The following is a 23,372-nucleotide window of genomic DNA, read 5'->3' as shown; positions in this document are numbered from 1 at the left end:
CCTCAAAACAGGATCATTTGTAGGCAGAAACAGCCGTATTAAGTTACTTAATGTATGCAATTCCCTAGTATTGCGTATTGCCCAAACTCATTTTTATTTTCTCTCTACTTCCTCAGGATCCTTATAATTTTAACACATTCTTCCTACTCTCCAAAAAATATCCCATAATTCTAATTAGCTATAAATATTTTATCCAGCCCTCACTATACTGCTGAATGTTACTAAGAGAAGGAAAATATTTTAATCTATTTTTGCTTTTTGTTTTTTGAGGAAGATTAGCCCTGAGCTAACTACTGCCAATCCTCCTCTTTTTGCTGAGGAAGACTGGCCCTGAGCTAACATCCATGCCCATCTTCTTTCACTTTATACGTGGGATGCCTACCACAACGTGGCTTTTGCCAAGTGGTGCCATGTCCACACCCGGGATCCAAATCAGTGAACCCCGGGCTGCCGAGAAGCAGAAGGTGAGAACTTAACCACTGCTCCACCGGGCTGGCCCCGATAAGGAACATATTTTAAATAGCAGCTGGTATCAGTAAGCTGACAGAATTCCTTTCAAAAGCACAATTGTATTAAGCATCAAACATGCTATTAAATGCCAATCATTTAATCTGATTGTAAGAGTCAAGTGTAGGAAAATAATTCGAGAAAAGGAAAAGCCTATAAAGGAGGTTCACTTTATTACTATCCATAAGAGCCAACACTTAGTAACTGCCAAAATGTTCATTATCAGAAAAGTACTCAGCAAATTATGGATAATTTGAAGGAATATTAGACAACTATTAAAAAAACAAAGAGCAATATGAAAAAGCCAATTTTAGGGAGAGAGAAGAATAGTAAACTTTTTACATACTTTGATTAGAAATATTTAAAACTATGTGAAATATGCATCACCATAAAGCCAGACAAAAAACTACACAGAAATAATAGTTAAGAATATATAAAGAGTGAATCTGCTAATATCTTCACAGAATTTTGTATTCACCAAGCAAACTCAAGATACTTTACATAATGCCTTACCACCATGGCTGTATCTCTGGTTTCCTCCAATCCTTCCTCCAGATCACTCAGAGGATCAAGGTCCAGATCCTTTTCTTTTTCTTTTTCTATTAGCTCTTTTACTTTTTTCCTTCTGTTTTTACCACTCCCATATATACCAATGTCAGTCCGGGGACTCAGCACCTACAAAAATAAAACCAAATATTGAGCTCTGGTCTTAAAAAAATCTTAAAACTGGGTGACGTCAGCATCATGGTAGAGTGAGCTCTCCCAGTGAACTCTCACCTCCAAGACACAACTAAAAGGACATTCATATTCCAAGAGAGGACATCCACAACACAAAAAAGATGTCTGAGAGACCCACGCAGCCATATGTCAGGAAGCAGAGGTGCTGGAGCCCCGGCGGAGGAGGTGGAATGGAGTAAGAGGAAGCTTCGCTCCCTCCCCAAAAGACCGCAATTCTGGGCTTGTGCATGGCCTCCAAGAGGGAAGGAAAGGGGGAGGGGGCGCCCCTTTGTGAGAACATCATAGATCCCCATGGTCCCTTGCAGCCTGGGGGAAGCCCCCTACTGAAGTGACTAGCTATCATGGGGGTGTCTTCATCAAGCCAACACCCCAGGAAAGCAGAGTGTGACGGGAGAGTGAGAAGCCTCCAAGAGCACAGAGAAGAAAGCGCCCCTCCCCTCAACCACCCACCACCTGGTTCCAGCACCTGAGATCCCGGCAGAACACAGAGGGCTCAGGATAGGCAGTTCTTGACTCCCACTCAGTGGTTACAGTTGAATACAGCAACCAAACAATACCACAGTGCTGAAGAACAGAGCCACATCCTCTAGTAGTATCAAAAATTCTATTAAATCACCAGACCAGAAGGAAAATGACAAGTACCCAGAAATCAATCCTGAAGACAGAGAAATATATAATCTAAATGACAGAAAGTTCAAAATATCTATCATCAAAAAACTCAGTGAGTTAAAAGAGAATGCAGAGAAACAACTTAATGAGTTCAGGAGCTACTTCACAAAAGAGATTGAAGTTATAAAGAATCAATCAATCAGAAATATCGGAGATGAAAGACACGATGGATGAGATAAAACAAAATACGGATTCCCTGAACGCTAGAGCTGACATCATCAAGGAGCCAATCAGCACAATTGAGGATAGACATGTTGATGCTCCAGATAGAGGAGAGAGAACTAAGACTGAAAAGAAATGAAGAAAGTCTCCAAGAAATATCCAACTCAATTAGGAAATGCAACAGAAGAATTACAGGTATTCCACAGGGAGAAGAGGAGAATGGAGCAGAAAGCTTGTTCAAAGAAATAATAGTGGAGAACTTCCCAAACCTGGGGAAAGAGATGGAAATCCAAGTGAAAGAGGCTACCAGATCTCCTAAATATGTCAATGTAAAAAGACCTACTGCAAGGCAGATAGTAGTGAAACTGGAAAAGTCAATGACAAGGAAAAAATACTAAGGGCAGCAAGGCAGAAAAAAATAACTTACAAAGGAATCCCTACCAGGCTTTCAGCAGATTTCTCAACAGAAACCTTATAGGCGAGGAGAGACTAGAACGATACATTCTAATCTTTGAAGGACAAAAACTTTCAGCCAAGAATACTCTATCCAGCAAAAATATCCTTCAGATATGATGGAACAATAAAAACTTTTCCAGATAAACAAAAGCTAAGGGAGTTCATAGCCACAAGACTCTCCCTACAAGAAATCCTCAAGAAGGCCCTCATACCTAGGGGAAAAAGGAGGAAGAAAGGGGTTACAAAGCCCAGAGTAAGGAGATAAATCGGTACATAAAATCATAAAATTGTAGCTATAAATCAGAGCAGGCTAGCAAATACTCAACTATGACATTAAAGATAAAGGGAAGGGAAAACACCAAAAACAAAGATAATCTTGTCATTTTAACCACAAATTCACAACACAAGATGGAATAAGACATGACAAAAACAACAGAGGAGGGGAAGAGAAAAGGGACTGAATCAGTTTAGCCTACGGAAACAAGAGGCCATCAGAAAATGCACTATTTTACCTATGATATTTTTCATACAAACCTCATGGTAACCACTAAACAAAAAAGCAGAACAGAGACACAAATAATAAATAAGGAGAGAACTAGGAAACCGAGCATAAAAAACTACATAACCTAATTGGTAGGCTGAAATACGCAGGATGAGAAACCAAGGAAATGCAGGAGAACCGAAAACGAATGATAAAATAGCAGCACTAACTAAAAGCCCAGAAATAAAACCACACATCTATGGACAGCTAATCTTCAACAAAGGTGCCAAGAACATACAATGGAGAAAAGATAGTCTCTTCAATAAATGGTGTTGGAGAATCTGGATAACTACTTGCGAAAGAATGAAAGTAGACCATTATTCTCATGCCATACACAAAAATAAACTCAAAATAGATCAAAGACTTGAAGACCTGAAACCGTGAAACTTCTGGAAGAAAATATAGGTAGCACACTCTTTGACACAGAACTTCAAAGGATCTTTTTGAATACCACGTCTTCTTGGACAAAGGAAACAAAAGAAAAAATAAGTGGGACTTCATCAGACTAAAGAGCTTCTGCAAGGCAAAGCAAATTAGGATCAAAACAAAAAGACACCCCACCAATTGGGAGAAAATATTTGCAAACCACATATCCAACAAGTGGTTAACCTCCATAACATATAAAGAACTCACACAACTGAACAACAAAAAAACAAACAGCCAGATCAAAATATAGGCAGAGGATATGAGCAGACATTTTTCCAAAGAAGATATATAGATGGCCAACAGGCACATGAAAAGATGCTCAACATCACTAATCATCAGAGAAATGCAAATCAAAACTACACTAAGATACCACCTTACACTTGTTAAAATGCTTATAATCACTAAGACTAAAAATAACAATGTTGGAGAGGGTTTGGAGAAAAGGGAACCCTCAAACACTGCTGATGGGAAGCAAACTGGGTCAGCCACTATGGAAAACAGTATGGAGATTTCTCAAAAAAACTAAAAATAGAAATACCATATGATCCGGCTACCCCACTACTGGCTATCTATCCAAACAACTTGAAATCAAGAATCCAAAGTGACCTATGTACCCCTATTTCATTGCAGCACTATTCACAATAGCCAAGACATGGAAGCAACCTAAGTGCTCACTGACTGATGACTGGAAAAAGAAGATGTGGTGTGTGTATATATGGAATATATACAGCATTCCACACAATGGAATACTACTCAGCCATAAAAAAGACAGAATCATCCCATTTGCAACAACATGGATGGACCTGGAGGGTATTATGCTAAGTGAAATAAGCCAGACTGAGAAAGACAAACACCATATGATTTCACTCATAAGCGGAAGACAAACACACACATGGACAAAGAGAACAATTCAGTGGTTACCAGGGGAAGGGTGCTGGGGAGTGCGTACAGGGGGTGAAGGGGAGCACTTTTATGGTGATGGACAAGAAATAATGTGCAAGTGAAATTCACAATGGTATAAACTATTATGGTATAAACTATTATGAACTCAATAAAAAAATAAAAATTTTTTTAAATTTAAAAAAATCTTAAAACTGAAAATAATAAAAGGAACCATTTATTGACCACTCACCATGCCCTAGACACTTTCTTATAAATTTTATACACATTATCTAATTCAATCCTCACAACAACCCTCCAAAGTAGGTAGTATTATTCGTATTTTACAAACAAGGGAAACTGAGGCTCAGAAAGGAAACAACTGGCCCAAGGACACAGAGTTAGTAATTAGGAGGCCCATCCTCAAACATGAAACTATCTTATTCCAAAGCCTATGCTCCTAACTACTACGTTCAACTGCTCAAGATGAAATGGGTAATGAATATCTAAATTTATGTTTCCGAAAAATAAGATCTTTCAGTGACGGGGTCCCTTAACAATAGAGATAAGATCCAGATTGATTGCATTTTTCTGGACACAACACAAGGTGGACCAGAAATAAGTCTGCCTAAGGCCCCAGATTTCTGGTCAACATTTAGTATTACCTAATGGGAACCATTTGTATAACCATAACCAGTTAAACTGGAAACAACCCTCACCAATACTACCACCACCTATAGGTGTTAAATTATCAGCTTCTGACGAAGTGCTAACATACGCATCCATAAAGTAAACTACTCTTCACCTGTAACAATGTATGGCTAGAATTCTTCTTAAGGAAGGTCCGCCCAGTCCTCTCTCTCCATGCCCGTGCTGCTGCTACCTGTGATTCCACTTGGGGCAATGCATCAAGACGCACAGGGATAGGGCGCCCTTTAGCAGATAAACTCTCCAGCTGCTCCAAGTAAGCATAATTGCTGCCACTCTGAAAAATAAAAGTACATTCTCATATAATTTGCATTCTCTTATGGAGTCTGGCAATATATTGTCAAGAGACTTTATAAAGAGTTTAATGTTAATTTTTTTATTAAACATTATTCTTTAAACCTAATTGCGTCTCCTGAATTAATAGAGCTCCCAATACCCTTTAAAAAAAGATTGTGTAAATTCGTTGAGTCAAAAATTTTTTTTTCTTCCTTTTCTTTTTTAAGATTTTATTTTTCCTTTTCTCCCCAAAGCCCCCCAGTACATAGTTGTGTATTTTCAGTTGTGGGTCCTTCTAGCTGTGACATGTAGGACGCCACCTCAGCATAGCTTGATGAGCGGTGCCATGTCGGCACCCAGGATTTGAACCAGTGAAATGCTGGGCCGCCAAAGTGGAGCACATGAACTTAACCACTCGGCCACGGGGTAGGCCCCTCTTTCTTTCTTTCTTTCCTTTTTGTTTTTTTGGTGAGAAAGATTGGCCCTGAACTAACATGTGTAGCCAGTCTTCCTCTTTTTGCTTGAGGAAGATTGTCACTAAGCTAACATCTGTGCCGATCTTCCTCTATTTTGTATATGGGATGCTGCCTCAGCATGGCTTGATGAGCAGTGTGTAGGTCTGCACCCAGGAAGTGAATCCTTGAACCTGGGTTGCCAAAGTAGATTGCGCAAACCTAACCACTACACCACTGGGCCAACTCCCATGTTGTCAAAGATTTTTATTTTATTAATTAATAAGGGAATAAGTAAGATGTAAAAACCAATTCAAAGGACAATCTAAATAACAGACATATATAAATGCAATTAGGAATGAAGAAAGGAATCTGCTAATAGATGGAAACAGATGTTTAATATCATACAGGACAAGGGAATCATCTTTTCTACAGTGTGAAAATCAACTGTTCCATTACAGACAAATTTAATTGCTTTTCTATGGACAAAATTCATTTGTATGACTATCACTTTTTAATAACTGACAGGGTTGTAAAATAGCTTGGTCAAAGAAAATCTAAGGAATGCACTCCCAGAATCAGATAACCCTGGAAGGCTCAGCAGACAACATCCAGTATCCCACTGAAAAGACATCCAGTAATCTCTCTTGCCTTCACAATTTTTCCAGCAACTACAAAGCAGTATTTTAGTTCTGAAATCACCTCCATTTTATTTTATACAAACACAGGTGAGAATGGATCTTTTCCTTCTAAGTCACAATGTTTCAATATTTCTATGTAATGAAATCATTATTATTTTTAGAACTTATACACTGCTTTAAATTTACTAAATAACTGAATCATTACAGGAGATGAGAGGGTTGATAAGTAATCCAGTCCAGGGACTCAGCAAGAACACCTCAAGGAAGTCAGAAGCCTGTAGACAATAATTCAGAGTGATTCCTTGGACTGAATGAATCTCCTAGCAGACAGAAATGTAACCATTCCTGTAAGAAACTGTATATATCCCAGACATTCACTGTTAGTCACAGGCTATGAAGGAAAGGCATAGTGTCACGTGCTAAATACTGACATTCCAACAAAAGGTTATTTCCCATGTATTAAGTGACTCATTTGCCTATAAATTCATTTGGAAAGTTATGAAACATCTGGAAAAATAGACAAGCTAAAAAACTTAAGTGAATCTTTCCAGCTGACCCGATGGCCTAGTGGTTAAGTTTGAGTGCTCCACTTTGGCAGCCCAGGGTTCTCAGGTTCGGATCCTGAGTTTGGACCTAGCACTATTTGTCAAGCCATGCTGTGGTAGCACCCCATATAAGATAGAGGAAGACTGGCATAGATGTTAGCTCAGCAACAACCTTTCTCAAGCAAAAAGAGAAAGAATGGCAACAAACGTTAGCTCAGGGCCAATCTTCCTTACACAAAATAAATAAATAAATATATTTTTTTAATTTAATTTTTTTTTAATACACAGAAGCCCAACAAGTGTGTTTCTTTCTTTCTTTCTTTCTTTTTTTAAAGACTGGCAGCTGAGCTAACATCTATTGCCAATCTTTTTTTTCTTCTTCTCCTCCCTAAAGCCCCCAGTACATAGTTGTATATTCTACTTGTGAGTGCCTCTGGTTGTGGCACGTGGCACGCCACTTCAGCATGGCCTGGCAAGTGGTGCCATGTCCACATCCAGGATCCAAACCTGTGAAAACCCTGGGCCGCCGAAGTGGAGCATGTGAACTTAACCACTTGGCCACACGGCTGGCCCCTTAAGTGAATTTTTAAAAAGAATGAGAAGGTTCTAGCCCTAAGAGATATTATAATGGTATAATTAAATCACTGTAGTACTAGGAAAAGAATACACAGCTAACTGGAGGAGAAAAGAAAGCTCAGATATAGACAGGGTCAAGAAATACTTTTTTTTTTTTTTTTTCAGGAAGATTAGCCCTGAGCTAACATTTTCTGCCGATCCTCCTCTGTTTTTGCTGAGGAAGACTGGCCCTGAGCTAACATCCACGCCCATCTTCCTCTACTTTATATGTGGGACACCTGCCACAGCGTGGCTTGACAAGCGGTGCACAGGTCCACACCCAGCATCCGAAGTGGCAAACCCCGGGCTGCCAAAGCAGAATGTGCAAACTTAACCACTGCACCACCAGGCCAGCCCCAAGAAATACCATTTTTACTACTACTCCTTCTTGTGATCAACTATAGCCATCTGACTACAGAACACCTTCTGGCTAAGCCTAGACATAGCCTGCTACCAAGCTATGTATCCTTTTTTAAAAAAATTTGTTTTAAAGACTGGCACCTGAGCTAACATCTGTTGTCAACCTTCTTTTTTTCCTTCTTCTTCTTCTTCTCTCCAAAGCTCCCCAGTACATAGTTGTACATTCTAGTTGTAGGTCCTTCTGGCTCTGCTATGTGGGACATCACCTCAGCGTGGCTTAATGACAGGTACTAGGGTCCATGCCCAGGATCTAAACCAGTGAAACCCTGGCTCACCAAAGCAGAGTGTGGGAACTTAACCACTCGGTCACAGGCCTGGTCCCCCAAGGTATGTATCTTAAAGAAGAGTTTGCTTGTCAACACAAGCTGTCCACTTACGTAGAGCCTACAATCCAGTCCTCCCACTGAAGGGAAGGGCTTAGTGGAGGAAAAGTCCTTCAAAATTACAGAGTAATTCAAACACAGGACAGCTACTCATACATGCCGATTCAGTCCTTCAATCACAAATAAACAGACAACTAAGGATTATCAGACATTTGAGGACAACTAACTGCCTCAAACAGGTCAAAGAAGAAAGAAACAGAGGAAGTGTCCTGATGAAAACAGAGATGATTTAAAAAAACAGAACAGAAAGAGTGGCAGTCAAGCAGACCTTAGAAAAAGTCAACTGAAAATAAAAGTAAAATAGAAGTCACTAGAACTTGACACCTAGAATATGTTCTTTCTGGCGGCAGCAACTTAATAGAAGAGAGGTGGTTTCTTTTTTCTTTGAGTATAGTTTTATAAGAAAGAGTCTATATATGCAATACTGTAAATGCTGCATAATGGTTTTTATAATTCAGAAGAAATATTATGTATTCAAGCATAATACATAATCATCTCTATCTACCACTTAATTCATTTAGTTTGAATTACAGATCTATACTATATATGTCTTTCCAATTAGAGATTATGCTTTTTCGAGGGTCAGGGTCCTATCTTTACATCATTCCCTCATATTTCTGCTCCCAAACAACTAAACTAGTAAGATGAGTATTGTCGTGTTCAGTAAATGGTAGTTTCACTTTCTTTTTCTGCCTCTTATTTTAAAAGTAATTGTTGCACATGGTAAAAAATTAAAAGAATACAGAATGGAAGAAACTCCCTAATGCTAAGAATTAAATAGGTTAATTCCATCATCTTTCATAGCAGGAAGTCAACAGAAACAAGAAATGTTTACATAGGTAATATTTATTTTGAACTGCAAAATCAGATGGAAGAATAAGTGAATTTTTAAGTACCAAAACTATATTACGGTTATTCTATTCTAAAGAATTAAAGGCTTAAAGGACTCATCTGTGAGACAGTATCATCTGAATGGGAGGACAATTCAAAAGGCTCCTTACCTGAATAGCTTCCACTTTAGTCGTCCATTCTCGAGCCTTTTGTAAGGCTTCTTTTAGGGACAACACATTGGGTAGAAAGGCTGGAATGTTCTTAGCTTCGTTCACGATACTTTCTAAACTTGCCACACTATGCCGTGGTCTAAAAAGAAGACAAAATTACGGTGGATGCACGAGGAAAAGTCAAACTGCTACCAACATTTAAATAACATTTCACAATGTTCAGAGAACTTTCATATACATGATTTCATTTAATTCTTACCACAATCCTATAAAAGAGGCAAAGCAGCTATTATCTTTATTTCCATATTTCAAGAAAACTTTAACTCAAAGAAGATCAATTATTTTCCCCAGAGTCACTTAACGTAGTAAACGGCACACCTGAAATACTGATTCAATGAGTCTCAGATCCCATGTTCTTTTCACTACACTAAATTGCCTCTATTTTAGTTCTCCACAACATCTGAAATTGTCCGAGATGCATTAGCAATGTAGAAAGCAACAGTCTAGAATTCCATTAATGTTGACCATGTACATTTAATTCAACCACATTCATTAATACCTAGTTACACAAAGATGAATGAAACATAGACCTTATCCTCAACTATCAGCATACAAGAATTACACCTGTACTGGTAACTAAGAATAAATTACTACAGGCTCACTACTATGGGAGGTAGTGATTAATTCTGCACAGGAGAGTTGAGAAGGGCTTTGAGCTAGGCTTTAAAGAAGTGTGGGGCCCGGCGCAGTGGCGTAGTGGTTAAGTTCATGCTCTCTGCTTTAGCAGCCAGGGTTTGCAGATTTGGATCCCAGGCATGGACCTACACACCACTTGTCAAGCAATGCTGTGGCAGCATCCCACATACAAAACAGACGAAGACTGGCACAGACAGTAGTTCAGGGGCAACCTTCCTCAAGCAAAAAGAGGAAAACTGGGGCCAGCTCTGTGGCTGAGTGGTTAAGTTCACGCACTCCGCTGTGGCGGCCCAGGGTTTGGATCCCGGGCGCGGACATGGCACTACTCGTCAGCCACACTGAGGCAGTGTCCCACATCCCACAACTAGAGGGACCTGCAGCTAGGATATACAACTATGTACTGGGGGGTTTGGGGAGAAAAAGCAGGCGGGGAAAAAAAAAAAAGATTGGCAACAGTTGTTAGCTCAGGTGCCAATCAAAAAAAAAAAAAAGAGGAAAACTGGCAACAGATGCATGCTCAGGGCCAATCGTCCTCACCAAGAAAAAGGAAGTGTGATTTTTGTCAAGCGAAAGGTTAAAGAAAAAAACCCCAGGAATATAATGAACAAAGACCTGGAGAAACATTTAAAAATAAGTTAACAGCCCAGAAGGTACTCGGTAAATACTTACCGAATTGCAAAGATCAAGGGAAAATATGAGTACCACTATAATTAGGTAAGTGACAATGGAGTTGAAGAACATAGTTATGAAAGACACTTCAGAGGCAAAAATCACCAAAACTTAGTATTGATTAAATGTAGGAAAATGTGAAAAAGTTTTCAAATATTACTACCAACAAAATTTCATTTGGTAGACTATTATCAGTTGCATCAGGTACACTAAATCATAGTTTTGCATTCCAAAGTTATTTAGCTTTTCTCATTTAATATGCTCCCACCTCCTGGAATTGTCATGAATCTGAAGACACAGGGTAATCCAAATATTTTAGATAAAGCTATATATGAATTTTAGTATGTATCCTCCACGGCATCTGAAGAGCAAAATGTCAACCATACACGGAACCTCTTTGGCTGAGCAGGACTGTGTTAATTAAATCATCTAAGGCTTTTCCTACCAAATGTATGCAAAGTAAGTGGCTGACAAAGTAGTAAAAATACATGGAGACTTTGGAATGAAGTGGAAAGGCTTTAAATTTGAGCTCTGTTATTTAACAACTACGTGATCTCTCTAAGCATCCCAGTTTCCTCATCCTCACAACAGAAATTATATAAATATTATCATCTTAGCTGAAGAAATATTTTCATAAAGAACATCAGAGTCAAATTAGTTGATAGACAGTCAAACATGATTAATACTTTACTTAAATCTCACTAAACCAATGGGGTGCCAATGCTAATGCAACTGCTTAACATTCTCATGCCTGATTCTCATCTTCCACTACTTTCCTGCATAAATCCTCCACTCCAGTAAAGCCCATTTAACTGTCACCTAAAAGCACCCTACGTTTTCCTTAAACTTAGCCTATGGCATTTCTCCTACTTCCCCCCTTGCACTTCAATCCTACTCATTCTTCGAGGTTCTACCTAAGTTCTTATTCTTGTCTCAAGCTTCTCTTCTGACCATTCAAACTAACAATCATTTCTCCTCCTGATTCCTATAGCATTTTTCCGTACCTCTCAATTAATAACAATGTACTGCAATGAGCTTTATATTTCTTAGCTTCTAACTATATCAGTAATGGAATAAATAAAATATTACTTCATATCATTTAAAGTACTCTGCACATAGTGTGCACACCATATTTGAAACTGCCTATATGCAGACCCATTTGATAACTTAGTGACTGATCAAGGAAGGCACAAAACATTTAATTATAGACCCTTATGTTTCTCCTGCCATTCTTCTCTCTGATTTAGTTATTAAAGAGGCAGCAGTCACCAATATATGTGTTCACCTTGCCTGTAGGCAGACCTTAGCCTTTTCTTCCCATCGCTCAGAGACTGTAAGGAGCTCCTGTAGTTCAGCCATTGCTTTCTCCACAGCATGGTGGGGTGCCAAACCCACGCCAGAGTCTATCAATTTCTTCATGACATCCAAAGTGACTTGTTGTGGATCTGATAGGGTCAGTCTTACTTCATCCAACCATCGAGCCTGCTGCAGCTCTTGCTTCAGTCGGGCTAATTCAGGTAGCTCCACATAGAGACTAGAGCCCATGTCTATCAACATCTGGAGTTTGGAAGAATCTGGGGTTTCGTCCATCATGGCCTCTTGAGCGCGTTCATGAAACTCTTCCACATCATCCAGCAGATTCTGAAAAGGTCAAGAGAATAAAAATAAAAAAATCTAAAAGACACAAAATGAGTATGGAATAGACATAATTCAGGCAAGCTATCAAATACTAGACCATCTAATAATCTCACCAATATGGCACCAGATAAATATGATAAAGGCATAAATATGCTTCTCTGTAATTAGTTACATATTCCTACCTTAAAAATATGATTAATTCATTCAAAAGATATTTAATGACTGCTGGCTTAGCTGCAGGCACTGTTCTAGGTACACAGCATTAAACAAAACATACAAAGTTCTTATCTTCAAGGAATACACATTTTAACATAAGTGGTCAGACACTGAATACATGAATAAAATGTTTCAGTTAGTTTTACGTCATATGAAAATTAAGTAGGGCAACATAACAGAGAAAGATCAGAGCAGGTGGCGTGTATATTACTCTACAATAGTGGTCACAGAAGGCAGATAAACCAAAAAGAGGAGGTGGAGGAAGAGCAGTTCGGAAAGGGGAAATAATAAGCGCAAAAGCTTTTAAAGAGGAATTGACAGGAAGCAAAGTGGACAAGGGAAACGTAGTTAAAGAATAAGCGGAGGTCAGATTACACAGTGCCTTGTAGATTATAATGAGTTTGGATTTCATTCTAATGACTTTGGGGAACCACTGGAAAATTTTAACGAGAGGGAAGTGATATGATTTGATTTATATTTTACCTGGTCACTCTGGCTACTGAATGCAAAATAAACTCAGGGAAAGAGTAGAAGAAGGGAGAACAGATAAGAGGCTGTTGCAGTAGTCTAAGGACAGGTTCTAACAGTCCAGAGCACAGTTTAAGCAACGGAAACCAGGACAAATGGTTCACACTTTGGGATACTTTTTGGAGAGAATAGCAGCACTAGTTTAGAGACTGGATGTGGGGTATAAAGGAAATACACGAATCAAGGATTTCGATTCATTAAAAGGCTTCTGAGAAGGCTTCTGAGATGCCTTTTAGTCTGCCAAAGGGAAATTTAGAATACGCAAGTGGATATTCAAGCCTGTAGAAAAGAAAAAAGGCAGTCAGAGCAGGAGGTTTGGAAATCAACAGGATAAGGGGATGATATTTAACATCACTGGACAAATAAGAAGATATCAGGACCTGGAGTAAAGAGAGGGCTTAGACTCCTAATATACTCCAACACTTAGAAGAGAAGTCAAGAAGAAAACAAACAGCAAAGAAGACTAAAGAAAAGGAATTGTGAATGAGCTAAGAAAACCGAAGAGTGTGGTATCACAGATGTTTAGAGAAGAAAGTCAGGAAGGAAAGTATGGTCAACTATCAAAATGCTCTTATGAAATGGAGTAAGACAAAAACACAATTGATAGTAGATTTCACAAGTTGATAACCTTGATAAAAACCATAGATACCCTACCCAGAGCCAAATCACAAAAACAAACCAAAAACTATCAAAAGATTATGAACTATGCAGATTAATATATTTGATATATACTTTTGGTATTTTAAATGTTCATTAAACCATCAGGGCTCTGGTAATTTCAGAGCTCTGCATTTTTAAAAGCTCATAAACTAATAACTCACTGATACATTTTGATTCTTTTAACCAATTTCTTGCATTTCAATTACATCCATGTTAAGTGGGAGTTCTGAACTAAAATTAATATAGAAAAAAATAATTCCAAACTAGCCTTAGTTTTAGAATTTTTAAAGGGGGAATTGAAGGCTAAGAACAAAACCAAGAGATTCTTACTGTCTACTAAAAATCTTAAACAGCAGCACATGTATGAGAATAAAAACAGATCAAAAAACTAGTCTAGGGGCCAGCCCAGTGGCGTACTGGTTAAGTTTAAGCACTCTGCTTCAGTGGCCTCGCATTCACAGGTTCAGATCCAGGGCGTGGACCTCCAAATTGCTCATCAAGGCATGCATGGTGGCATCCCACATACGAAATAGAGGAAGATTGGCATAGGTGTTAGCTCAGGGCCAATCTTTCTCACCAAAAAAAACACAGAAAACAAAAAAACACCCAAAAACCAAAACTAGTCTAGACACACTATTCTGTTCACCCAAAACAGTAGCCCACACTATAGTCATACATCACTTAACAACAGCGATACACTGAGAAATGTGTCCATTTTCTAACTGAGAAGTTAGATGATTTCATCATTGTGTGAACATCATACACTGTACTTAAACAACCCAGATGATATAGCCTACTACACACCTAGGCGATATGGGACTAATCTTATGGGACTCACTGTTGACATGCAGTCAGTCATTGAGCAAAATGTCACTATGCGGCGCATGACGGTGCAAAGGATATCACCCAAGAAAAAAAAAGTGTAATACTCCACCTTTACTTGTCGAGCTTGGCTGATGACACATGGAAGACTAAAAAGTTGTTGGACAAAGGCCTTCAATTCTTCCACTGTCAGTTTGGTCCGAGTCCTCCCACTATCTGGACTCTGCCTGATGTGAAATAATATTGAGACATAAGTAAGAAAAATTCAGTCAGTCTGCTATCAAAGGGGCTTCTAGTCTCCTTAGAATTCCAACCAAGTAATCTCAGAATACTACCGTTTGAGGGATTCCACTGCAATGGTGAGCACTTCCAAATTAGTTTTTTAGCTCTTTAGTTAACGACTCAAAGATTCAACTCTCCAAGTCACAGTTTCTGCAATCTTACAGTTATTAAACACTTTCAACATTCAATAAATTCCTCACAGTAAAATACTAAGTTCACTGATAAAACTAAATCCTCTATCTCAAGAAGCTTGAGATGTGGAACAAGGGCCTTTAACCTGGCTTAAGAGACAACAAATCCTCTGAAATTGATGGAAAATTTTGCATATGTGCATTTTTCTTAGAAAAGGGTCTCTATGCCTTCACTAGATTCTCCAAAGGTGTCAGTGACGCAACGACGGGTGAAAATTCACAGATCAATGTCTCTAAGAAAGGTTCTCTGATAAAATAGTAAATAAAAATTTACAAAGTAATTTAAAACTCAATGTAAACTGCTATAGAAAAAGCCATTCATATATAGGGAATGTGTTGGAATGAATATGAAAAAATACCATAGAAAATTTAACACATGTGAGTTACTTTAAATTAAGGGTGCATACTTCTATGCTCCTTAATAATAGCCTCCTCTTCATTCATCAGTTACTTTTTGCTGCCACCTGCCTTAAGCCTGCAGTATCATTTATTGATTTACAAATATTTATTGCACACCTACTATGCCAGGCATTGTTCTAAGCACAAGAAATATAGCAATGAAAAAAGGATAAAAACCCCTGACATTATAGTCTAGCATACATTCCAGTGGGTTTGGGAAAGGAAGGAGAAAGACAATAAATAAAATAAGTAAATTAGTATATCAGAGGTGACAAGGCTACAAGAAAAATAAAGAAAGAACAATAAGAAGGTTGTAATTTTATACAAGGTTGTCAGAGAAGGCATCTTCAAGAATGTGACATTTGAAAAAACCTGAATCAAAGAAGTGACAGAACAAGCCTCCTGGCTATCAGGGACAGAGAGCTCCAAGCAGAAGGAAGAGCGAGTGTGAAGGCCCCAAGCAGGAATGCGCCTGGTGTGTAAGAAGAACAGTAAGGGGGAGAGGACGGGAGTGAAGCAGGAAGGAGGGAGGAGCAGTCGGAGATACAATTAAGGCATTATTGGAGGCAGGAGGGACATGGCCACAAGAGGTCAAAGATAATGGAGAGCCTCATAGGCCAGTCAAAATTTTGGCTTTTATTCTGAAAAAAAACAAAAGAAAACAGAAAACCACTATAGAATTCAACTCTTCTTAGGCTTACCTGTGCTTCTGCTTTTTGCTCAGAAGCAGCTGAGCCACAGAAGCACATGTCTCAGCTTCTTTTACAGCATCCCTGAGTTTTCGAAAGAGGTCATTCTCTGGGTATTTCCTATCCTCAGCATCTTCCAGCATTACTCGTAATTCAATCAAATCTGTAAAAATAAACAAAAAGCCAATATACTATAACGACATAAAAAGCCATTTAAAAATATTTACCAATGTCTCAAATGATTCATCAGCCTATTAGCAGAAAATTACCACAGCTATGAAAATCTCACCAATGCCACAAAAGTTTATGACTAGGTACTCATTCCTAATCCTTGTAGGTAAGGCAATTTCTCTTTTTCAATATGCCTTTAATTTTAGTCCACTGGTAATATGGCTACACAAAATATCTATCTACTGCAAGTGAGCTATCTGTCCCATTTTACAACAACTTTTTCATTTTAAAGAAGATTCTCAAATAGAAAATTAAGTCTATAGCCAACCAACCCATTAGTCTGAAATCTCATATGAAGCCTAGAATGAAGGAAAAATATGAAAAAAAAAAAAACAAGGCCTCTTCAAAGTGACAACAATTTCAGTGTATGCATACAAAAGGAGGATATTTAACCTTTCTTGTGGTTGAAGTTAGCAGACAATGCTTCTGTAACACGACTGACCCAAGTATCATAGGACTGTGCCCTGACTTTCACACCATATAGCAGAGAAGGGAGGTCCTCTAACGGGTAGCGATATCTAAAAAAACAGAAATAAAAACTTCACAAACCAACAAGTTGAAAATAAATGAAATTTTCAGTACAATCAGCTTAAGAAAAGTACAATGGCCAGGGGAATGGGAATTACAAAGAACAACATTAACACTTGGTTTAAAAGAATGGAACATAATTTTTACAAGAAACTTCTTGATACCTAAGACATTTCTTCTGCATGGGGCAAGGGCACAGATCAGTTGGATGGTAGAGACACACAAGCCGCTCTGGATTACAGGAGCATGTGAGAGCTGAGAGAAAACACGTGGTTCTGCATGCCGAACACTGTCGCTCATCATCAGGAACAAGTTCAAACACTTCTTCTTCTGACATCAGGACACCCTGAAATAGAATTCATGTCACTGGACCAAGTCTTTCTAGTCTTTCAAGCATTCAAGAACTTATTATTAAATATTTTTCCTAATCTCTGATTTAAGATATAAACATGGCACATCATCAAAATACTTTCTAAAACTAATCATTACTAATTTTTAAAATATAGGCAAGACTAAACCTTGGTGTCTAAGAATGCACATTTGACTGATAAAGCTATTTTAAAAATGCAAAGAAGTGATTACAAAAAAGGTCAAAATAGTCATTTTTTTGAGGGGAATAAAAGAAGGTTGTAACTGGGAGGTACTTTTGGGATGGCTGACAAAGTTCTATTTCTTGACCAGAACTGTGAAGACAGCAAAGTTTACCACATAATAATTCATGAAGCAATAATATTCCTTTTATGTGTTTTTGTCTTCTCTTTAAAACAAGAAAAAGATTAATTAAAAAAAAAAGATTACTGTCCCAGGGATAATACACCCTTGAACCAGATTTATCAGTAATCTGTGATCTGAAAATAACACTGATACGAACAAACATATGCAAGGATAAAGAAGTATAAAATTATTCAAACTATGCAAATCAAAATATAACCTACTTCAGCAAGCTATCTAAAAGAAAGTCAATCAAATTCAGCATGCCAGTTTAAGAAAATAAGAGCATTTGAAGTGCATTTTACAAAGACTGCCATTTAACATACAAGGGCTCTACAGTTTCTACTTACTTGAGCAAGGCACTTAGAAACCTAATTGCACTAAGACAGCAAGTGTTCTTCACTGGCAGACACAGTCTTGTTCTTTCAACATATATTTTGGTTTTGCTATTGGTTTAATCTAGACATATCCTGACTATACTCTCATATCTTTCCATTTTCTCATATTAGTAGTCAACATTTTCTTTAAAAATGATTTTTATGCAAAGATGATTCCAAAATATATTGCAAGTGTTTCTTAGTTTACAAGAATTTACACAGCTTCAGGAGACGCTAATGCATCAACTAACAAAGTTCTGGCAGCTTCAAGAAACTTCATACCATTTCCCAAAGTGTACTCCAAGGACCACTAATTCTACAAGATATTCTGCAAAAAAATTAATTATTTTTGAGGAAATGCTGTGTATTATATCCCTCTCAACTTAGAGATTAATAATGAACACCAGCATATTAAAGGATCAGAGAAGTTTTACAGCAAAGAATCCCATTTATTTTTTCTTAACTCACCATTTCCCAAACTTTTATTATCATAGAACAATTTTTTCTTGTAGTGCATTCTAACATATTATATAGCTTCTATTCCTGAGAATACACTTTTGAAAAACACAAATTATCAGGAGCAAATGGGAAGAAGAAAAAAGTCAGAAACATAAATTAAAAGGCTATTTGAAAATAATTCAGGTGAGAAAAGTAAGAAACAGAATGGTAGCAATAAAGAAAAAAGGGCAGAAAGGGAGAGCGATGACAGATAGTGCCAAAATAAAAAAGACAACAAATACTGAAAATTACAAGGAGATGGATGAGTCAAGGAGCACACTAAGTTGTTATATAATGATCCTGGCACTTACTGAGATAGGCAATTAGGAAAGGAAAACGGCTTTTGAAAGGACAGAGGGAGAGAGGATGATATTCTATTTTAGTTTTTATTTATTTTTTTGGTGAGGAAGATTTGCTCTGAGCTAACATCTGTGCCAATCAGGTCCCTGCCGGGGATCTGAACCTGAGAACCCGGGCCACCAAAGTGGAGCGTGCGGAACTTTAACCACTCAGCCACAGGGGCAGCCTCTGATTTTTTTTTTTGATTTTCTATTTTAGATGCTGAAACTGAGATAACAAAAATCTAAACAGAAACGTAGAGTGACCACACAGAGAGGTGGATTACAAATGGGTGACTAGACATATCACCTCTTTCAAAGTGACAATAATTCTTGCATTTGCATACAATAGGAGAAAACATCCAGAGGTGAGAAACGAAACCAGAAGGTAACAGCTGAAAGAAAGTTGAAATCCTTAGCATGGCTAAGAAATCCTTGCAAACTAGCAAAGAGGAAAACAACAAAAGGTCAAAGGCTGAAATCTGCAACACTGACAAGTTGAGGAAGATGAGGAAATGAAAACCAGAAGTGACTGGCAAGTATCATCAGAAGGTGAAGAAAGAGTAGAGCAAGTGTTAGGGAAAGAAACCAAGGAAGCAATATATAGTGCAATAGAGAGGTCGTGGGATAAAAGAAAAACATCAACTGGAGTTGACAACAAAGGTGTCACTAGCACACTTTGAGAATTTCAGAATGACAGTGATGATGAAGGGATAAAGAGGAAATGAGGGCACTGACCACAGAAAAACCACCCAAGAAGTTTTTTAGGATGAGATAAAGTGAAAACTTACCTCAAGATAGGAAAGACAAGTGCATAATGCAAAGTAAGAGCAGAGAAAAGTATCTGGAAATAAGGGCACAGGAAAAAGGTAAGTTTAAAGGAAGAGAGTCCATAGAGAAATCTGATCAAAGCACCATAAATAAGGTCATCAGGAGATGTGATATTCAAATTATTGCAGAATAAGGAAAAAGAGTGCTCCATTAATGATACAGGTTAAGTTTGAAATACAAAACTATACCAGAAAAACTTACTTCATGAGTCTCTACCACTGTACTTAAATTTCAAATGTCAAAAGACAGACTCTAGGCAATGGGAAAAGGAATTCCATTTTAAATAAACATATATAAAATGAATAATCTAAGTTTCCACTTTAGGAAACTAGAAAAAGAAGAGCAAGTTAAGTCCAAAGTAAGCAGAAGAAAAGAAACAATATAATTAGAGCAGAAATCAATGAAATTGAAAACAGGAAATCAACAGACAAAAGTCAATGAAACTAAAAGCTGGTTCTTTGAAAAGGTTAAATTGGTAAGCCTCTAGCCAGGCTAATCAAGAAGAAAATAAAGAGGATACAAATTACTATGATAAGAAATAAAGAGGGGGACATCACACTACAGGTCCCATGGACAGTAAAAGGATAATAAAGGAATTCTACAAACAACTCCATGCCCACAAATTTCATAAATTAGATGAAATGGACCAAATCCTTGAAATATACAAGCTGTCAAAACTCACAAAAGAAAAAGACAACCTGAATAGGTCTATATCCATTAAAGAAATTCAATCAATAATTAATAACCTTCCAGAACAGAAAGCATCAGGCCCAGATGGGTTGACTGACGAATTCTACCAAAGATTAATGGAAGAAATTATACTAATGCTCTATAATCTCTTTCAGAGGACAGGCAGAGGAAATACTTAACTCATTCTGTGAGGCCAGCATTACCCTAATACCAAAACCAGGCAAATTCATTACAAGACAAGAAAACTAGAGGCCAATATCTCTCATGAACATAGACGCAAAAATCCTCAATAAAATATTAGTAAACTAAATCCAACAATGAATAAAAAGAATTATACACCATGACCAAGTGGGATTCAACTCAGGCATGCAATGCTGGTTCAACATTCAAAAGTTGATTAAAATAATCCATCACATCAACAGGCTAAAGAAGAAAAATCACGTCATCATATCAATAGATGAAGAAAAAGCATTTGACAAAATCCAACACCCATTCCACATAAAAACTCTGAATAAACTAGGAATAGAGAAGAACTCCTCCAACTTGATAAAGAATATCTACAAAAAACCTAGGGTTGGGGCTGGCCTGGTGGCACAGCGTTTAAGTTTGCACGTTTCGCTTCAGTGGTCTAGGGTTTGCAGGTTCGGATCCCAGGTGTGGACCTACTCACTGCTTGTCAAGCCATGCTGTGGCAAGCGTCCCACATATAAGGTGGAGGAAGATGGGCACAGATGTTAGCTCAGGGCCAGTCTTCCTCAGCAAAAAGGAGGAGGATTGGCAGCAGACATTAGCTCAGGGCTAATCTTCCTCAAAAACAAACACACACAAACAAAACACCTAGGGTTAACATCACACTTAATGGCGAGAAACTTTCCCAATAAGATCAGGTACAAGGCAAGGACGTCCCCTCCCACTACTCTTTTTCAACCTCATACTAGAAGTCCTAGCTAATGCAATAAGAAAAGAAAAGGAAATAAAAAGTGTACAGATGGGGAAAGAAGAAACAAAACCATTTTTGTTCACTGGTGACAAGATTATCTATGTAGAAAATCTGAAAGAACTGACAAAAACACTCCTAGAACTAATAAGCAATTACAGCAAGGTCATAGGATACAAGATTGTTTAATATACAAAAGTGAATCTCTTTCCTATATACCAGTAATGAACAAGTGGAACTTAAAATTAAAAACGCATTACCATTTACATTAGCACCCCCAAAAGAGAAATACTTAGGTATCTAACAAAACATGTACAAGGAGGAAAACTACAAAACTCTGATGAATGAAATCAAAGAAGAACTAATTAATTGAGAGATATTCCATATTCCTAGATAGGGAGACCCAATATTGTCAAGATGTCAGTTCTTCCCAACTTAATCTATAGATTCAATGCAACCTCAATCTATATCCCAGCAAGTTATTTTATGGATGTCAACAAATTGATTATAAAGTTTATATGCAGAGGCAAAAGACTCATAGTTTCCAACTCAATATTGAAGAATAAAGTTGGAGGACTGACAGTACTTAAGGCTTACTATAAAGCTATACTTGTAATCAAGACAGTACGGTATTGACAAAAGAATAGACAAACTGATCAATGGAACATAAGAGAAAGCCCAGAAAGAGACCCACATAAGTATAGTCAAATGATCTTTGACAAAGGAGCAAAGGCAATACAATGGAGCAAGGATAGGCTTCTCAACAAATGATGCCAGAACAACTGGGTATCCACACGCAAAAATATGAATCTAGCAGACCTTACACCTTTCCAAAAAATCAACTCAAGATGTATTGCAGATCTAAATGTAAAATGCAAAACTATGTCTCTAGAGGATAACATAAGAGAAAACCTAGATGACCTTGGCAATGACTTTTCAGATAGAACACCAAGGGCACAATCCATAAAAGAAACAATTGATAAACTGGACTTCATTATAAGTAAAATCCTTTGCTCTGCAAAACTCACTTATCAAGAGAATGGGAACACAAGTTACAGACTGGGAGAAAACCTTTGCAAAAGATACATTTGATATAGGACTGTTATTCAAAACAGACAAAGAATTCTTAAAACTCGACAACAAACAACCTAATTAAAAACTGGGCCAAAGACCTTAAAAGATACATTGATGGCAAGTAAGCATATGAAAAGATGCTCCATATCGTATGTCGTCAAGAAAATGAAAATTAAAACATCAATGTGATACCACTACACACCTATTAAAATGGCCAAAATCCAAAACACTGAGAACACCAAATGCTGACGAGAATGTGGAGCAACAGAAACACATTCATTGCTGGTGGGAACGCAAAATGATACAGCCATGTTGGAAGAAAGTTTGGCAGCTTTTCTTACAAAACTAAACATGTTCTGACCATACAGTCCAGCAATTGTGGCCCTAGGTATTTACCCAAAGGAGTTGAAAAAATTATGTCTACACAAAAACCTGCACACAGGGGCCAGCTCAGCGGCATAGTGGTTAAGTTCGCACACTCTACTTTGACGGCCTGGGGTTTGCGGGTTTGGATCCCAGGCACAGACCTACACACTGCTCATCAAGCCATGCTGTGGCAGCATCCCACATACAAAATAGAGGAGCCTGGAACAGATGTTAGCTCAATGACAATTTTCCTCAAGCAAAAAGAGGAAGACTGGCAATAGACGTCAGCTCAGGGCCCATCTTCTTCACCAAAAAAACCCCAAAATCCTGCAGACAGATATTTATAGTAGCTTTATTCATAATTACCAAAACTTGGAAGCAACCAAGATGTCCTTCATTGGTGAATGTTTAAAAACTGTGGTACATCCACAATGGACTATTATTCAGAGCCAAAAAGAAATGAGCTATCAAGCCATGAAAAGACAGGGAGGGATCAAACAAATATTACTAAGTGAAAGCAGGCAATCTGAAAAGACTACACCCTGTATGATTTCAAACATATGACATACTGGAAAAGGCAAA

The 23,372-nt window shown here is 37.9% G+C and overlaps 1 protein-coding gene across 4 annotated transcripts in view; it reads right to left on the bottom strand.

Annotated features, from left to right (window-relative positions):
* Positions 1-23,372, bottom strand: part of KDM5A (lysine demethylase 5A) — a 117,324-nt gene that overhangs the window by 50,415 nt on the left and 43,537 nt on the right. For all 4 annotated transcript variants that reach the window (XM_070620431.1, XM_070620428.1, XM_070620432.1 and 1 more), the window contains 8 exons: positions 17,133-17,314; positions 16,834-16,958; positions 16,222-16,372; positions 14,761-14,875; positions 12,070-12,425; positions 9,420-9,558; positions 5,184-5,363; positions 1,021-1,182 (listed from right to left, as the gene is read on the bottom strand). In XM_070620431.1, the coding sequence (XP_070476532.1) occupies positions 1,021-1,182; positions 5,184-5,363; positions 9,420-9,558; positions 12,070-12,425; positions 14,761-14,875; positions 16,222-16,372; positions 16,834-16,958; positions 17,133-17,314 (1,410 nt within the window). The remainder of the gene's footprint in view (positions 1-1,020; positions 1,183-5,183; positions 5,364-9,419; positions 9,559-12,069; positions 12,426-14,760; positions 14,876-16,221; positions 16,373-16,833; positions 16,959-17,132; positions 17,315-23,372) is intronic.

The sequence above is a fragment of the Equus przewalskii genome, chromosome 5 (assembly GCF_037783145.1).
Source record: "Equus przewalskii isolate Varuska chromosome 5, EquPr2, whole genome shotgun sequence".
Taxonomy (NCBI): domain Eukaryota; kingdom Metazoa; phylum Chordata; class Mammalia; order Perissodactyla; family Equidae; genus Equus; species Equus przewalskii.
This window is presented reverse-complemented; position numbering and strand designations above follow the sequence as displayed.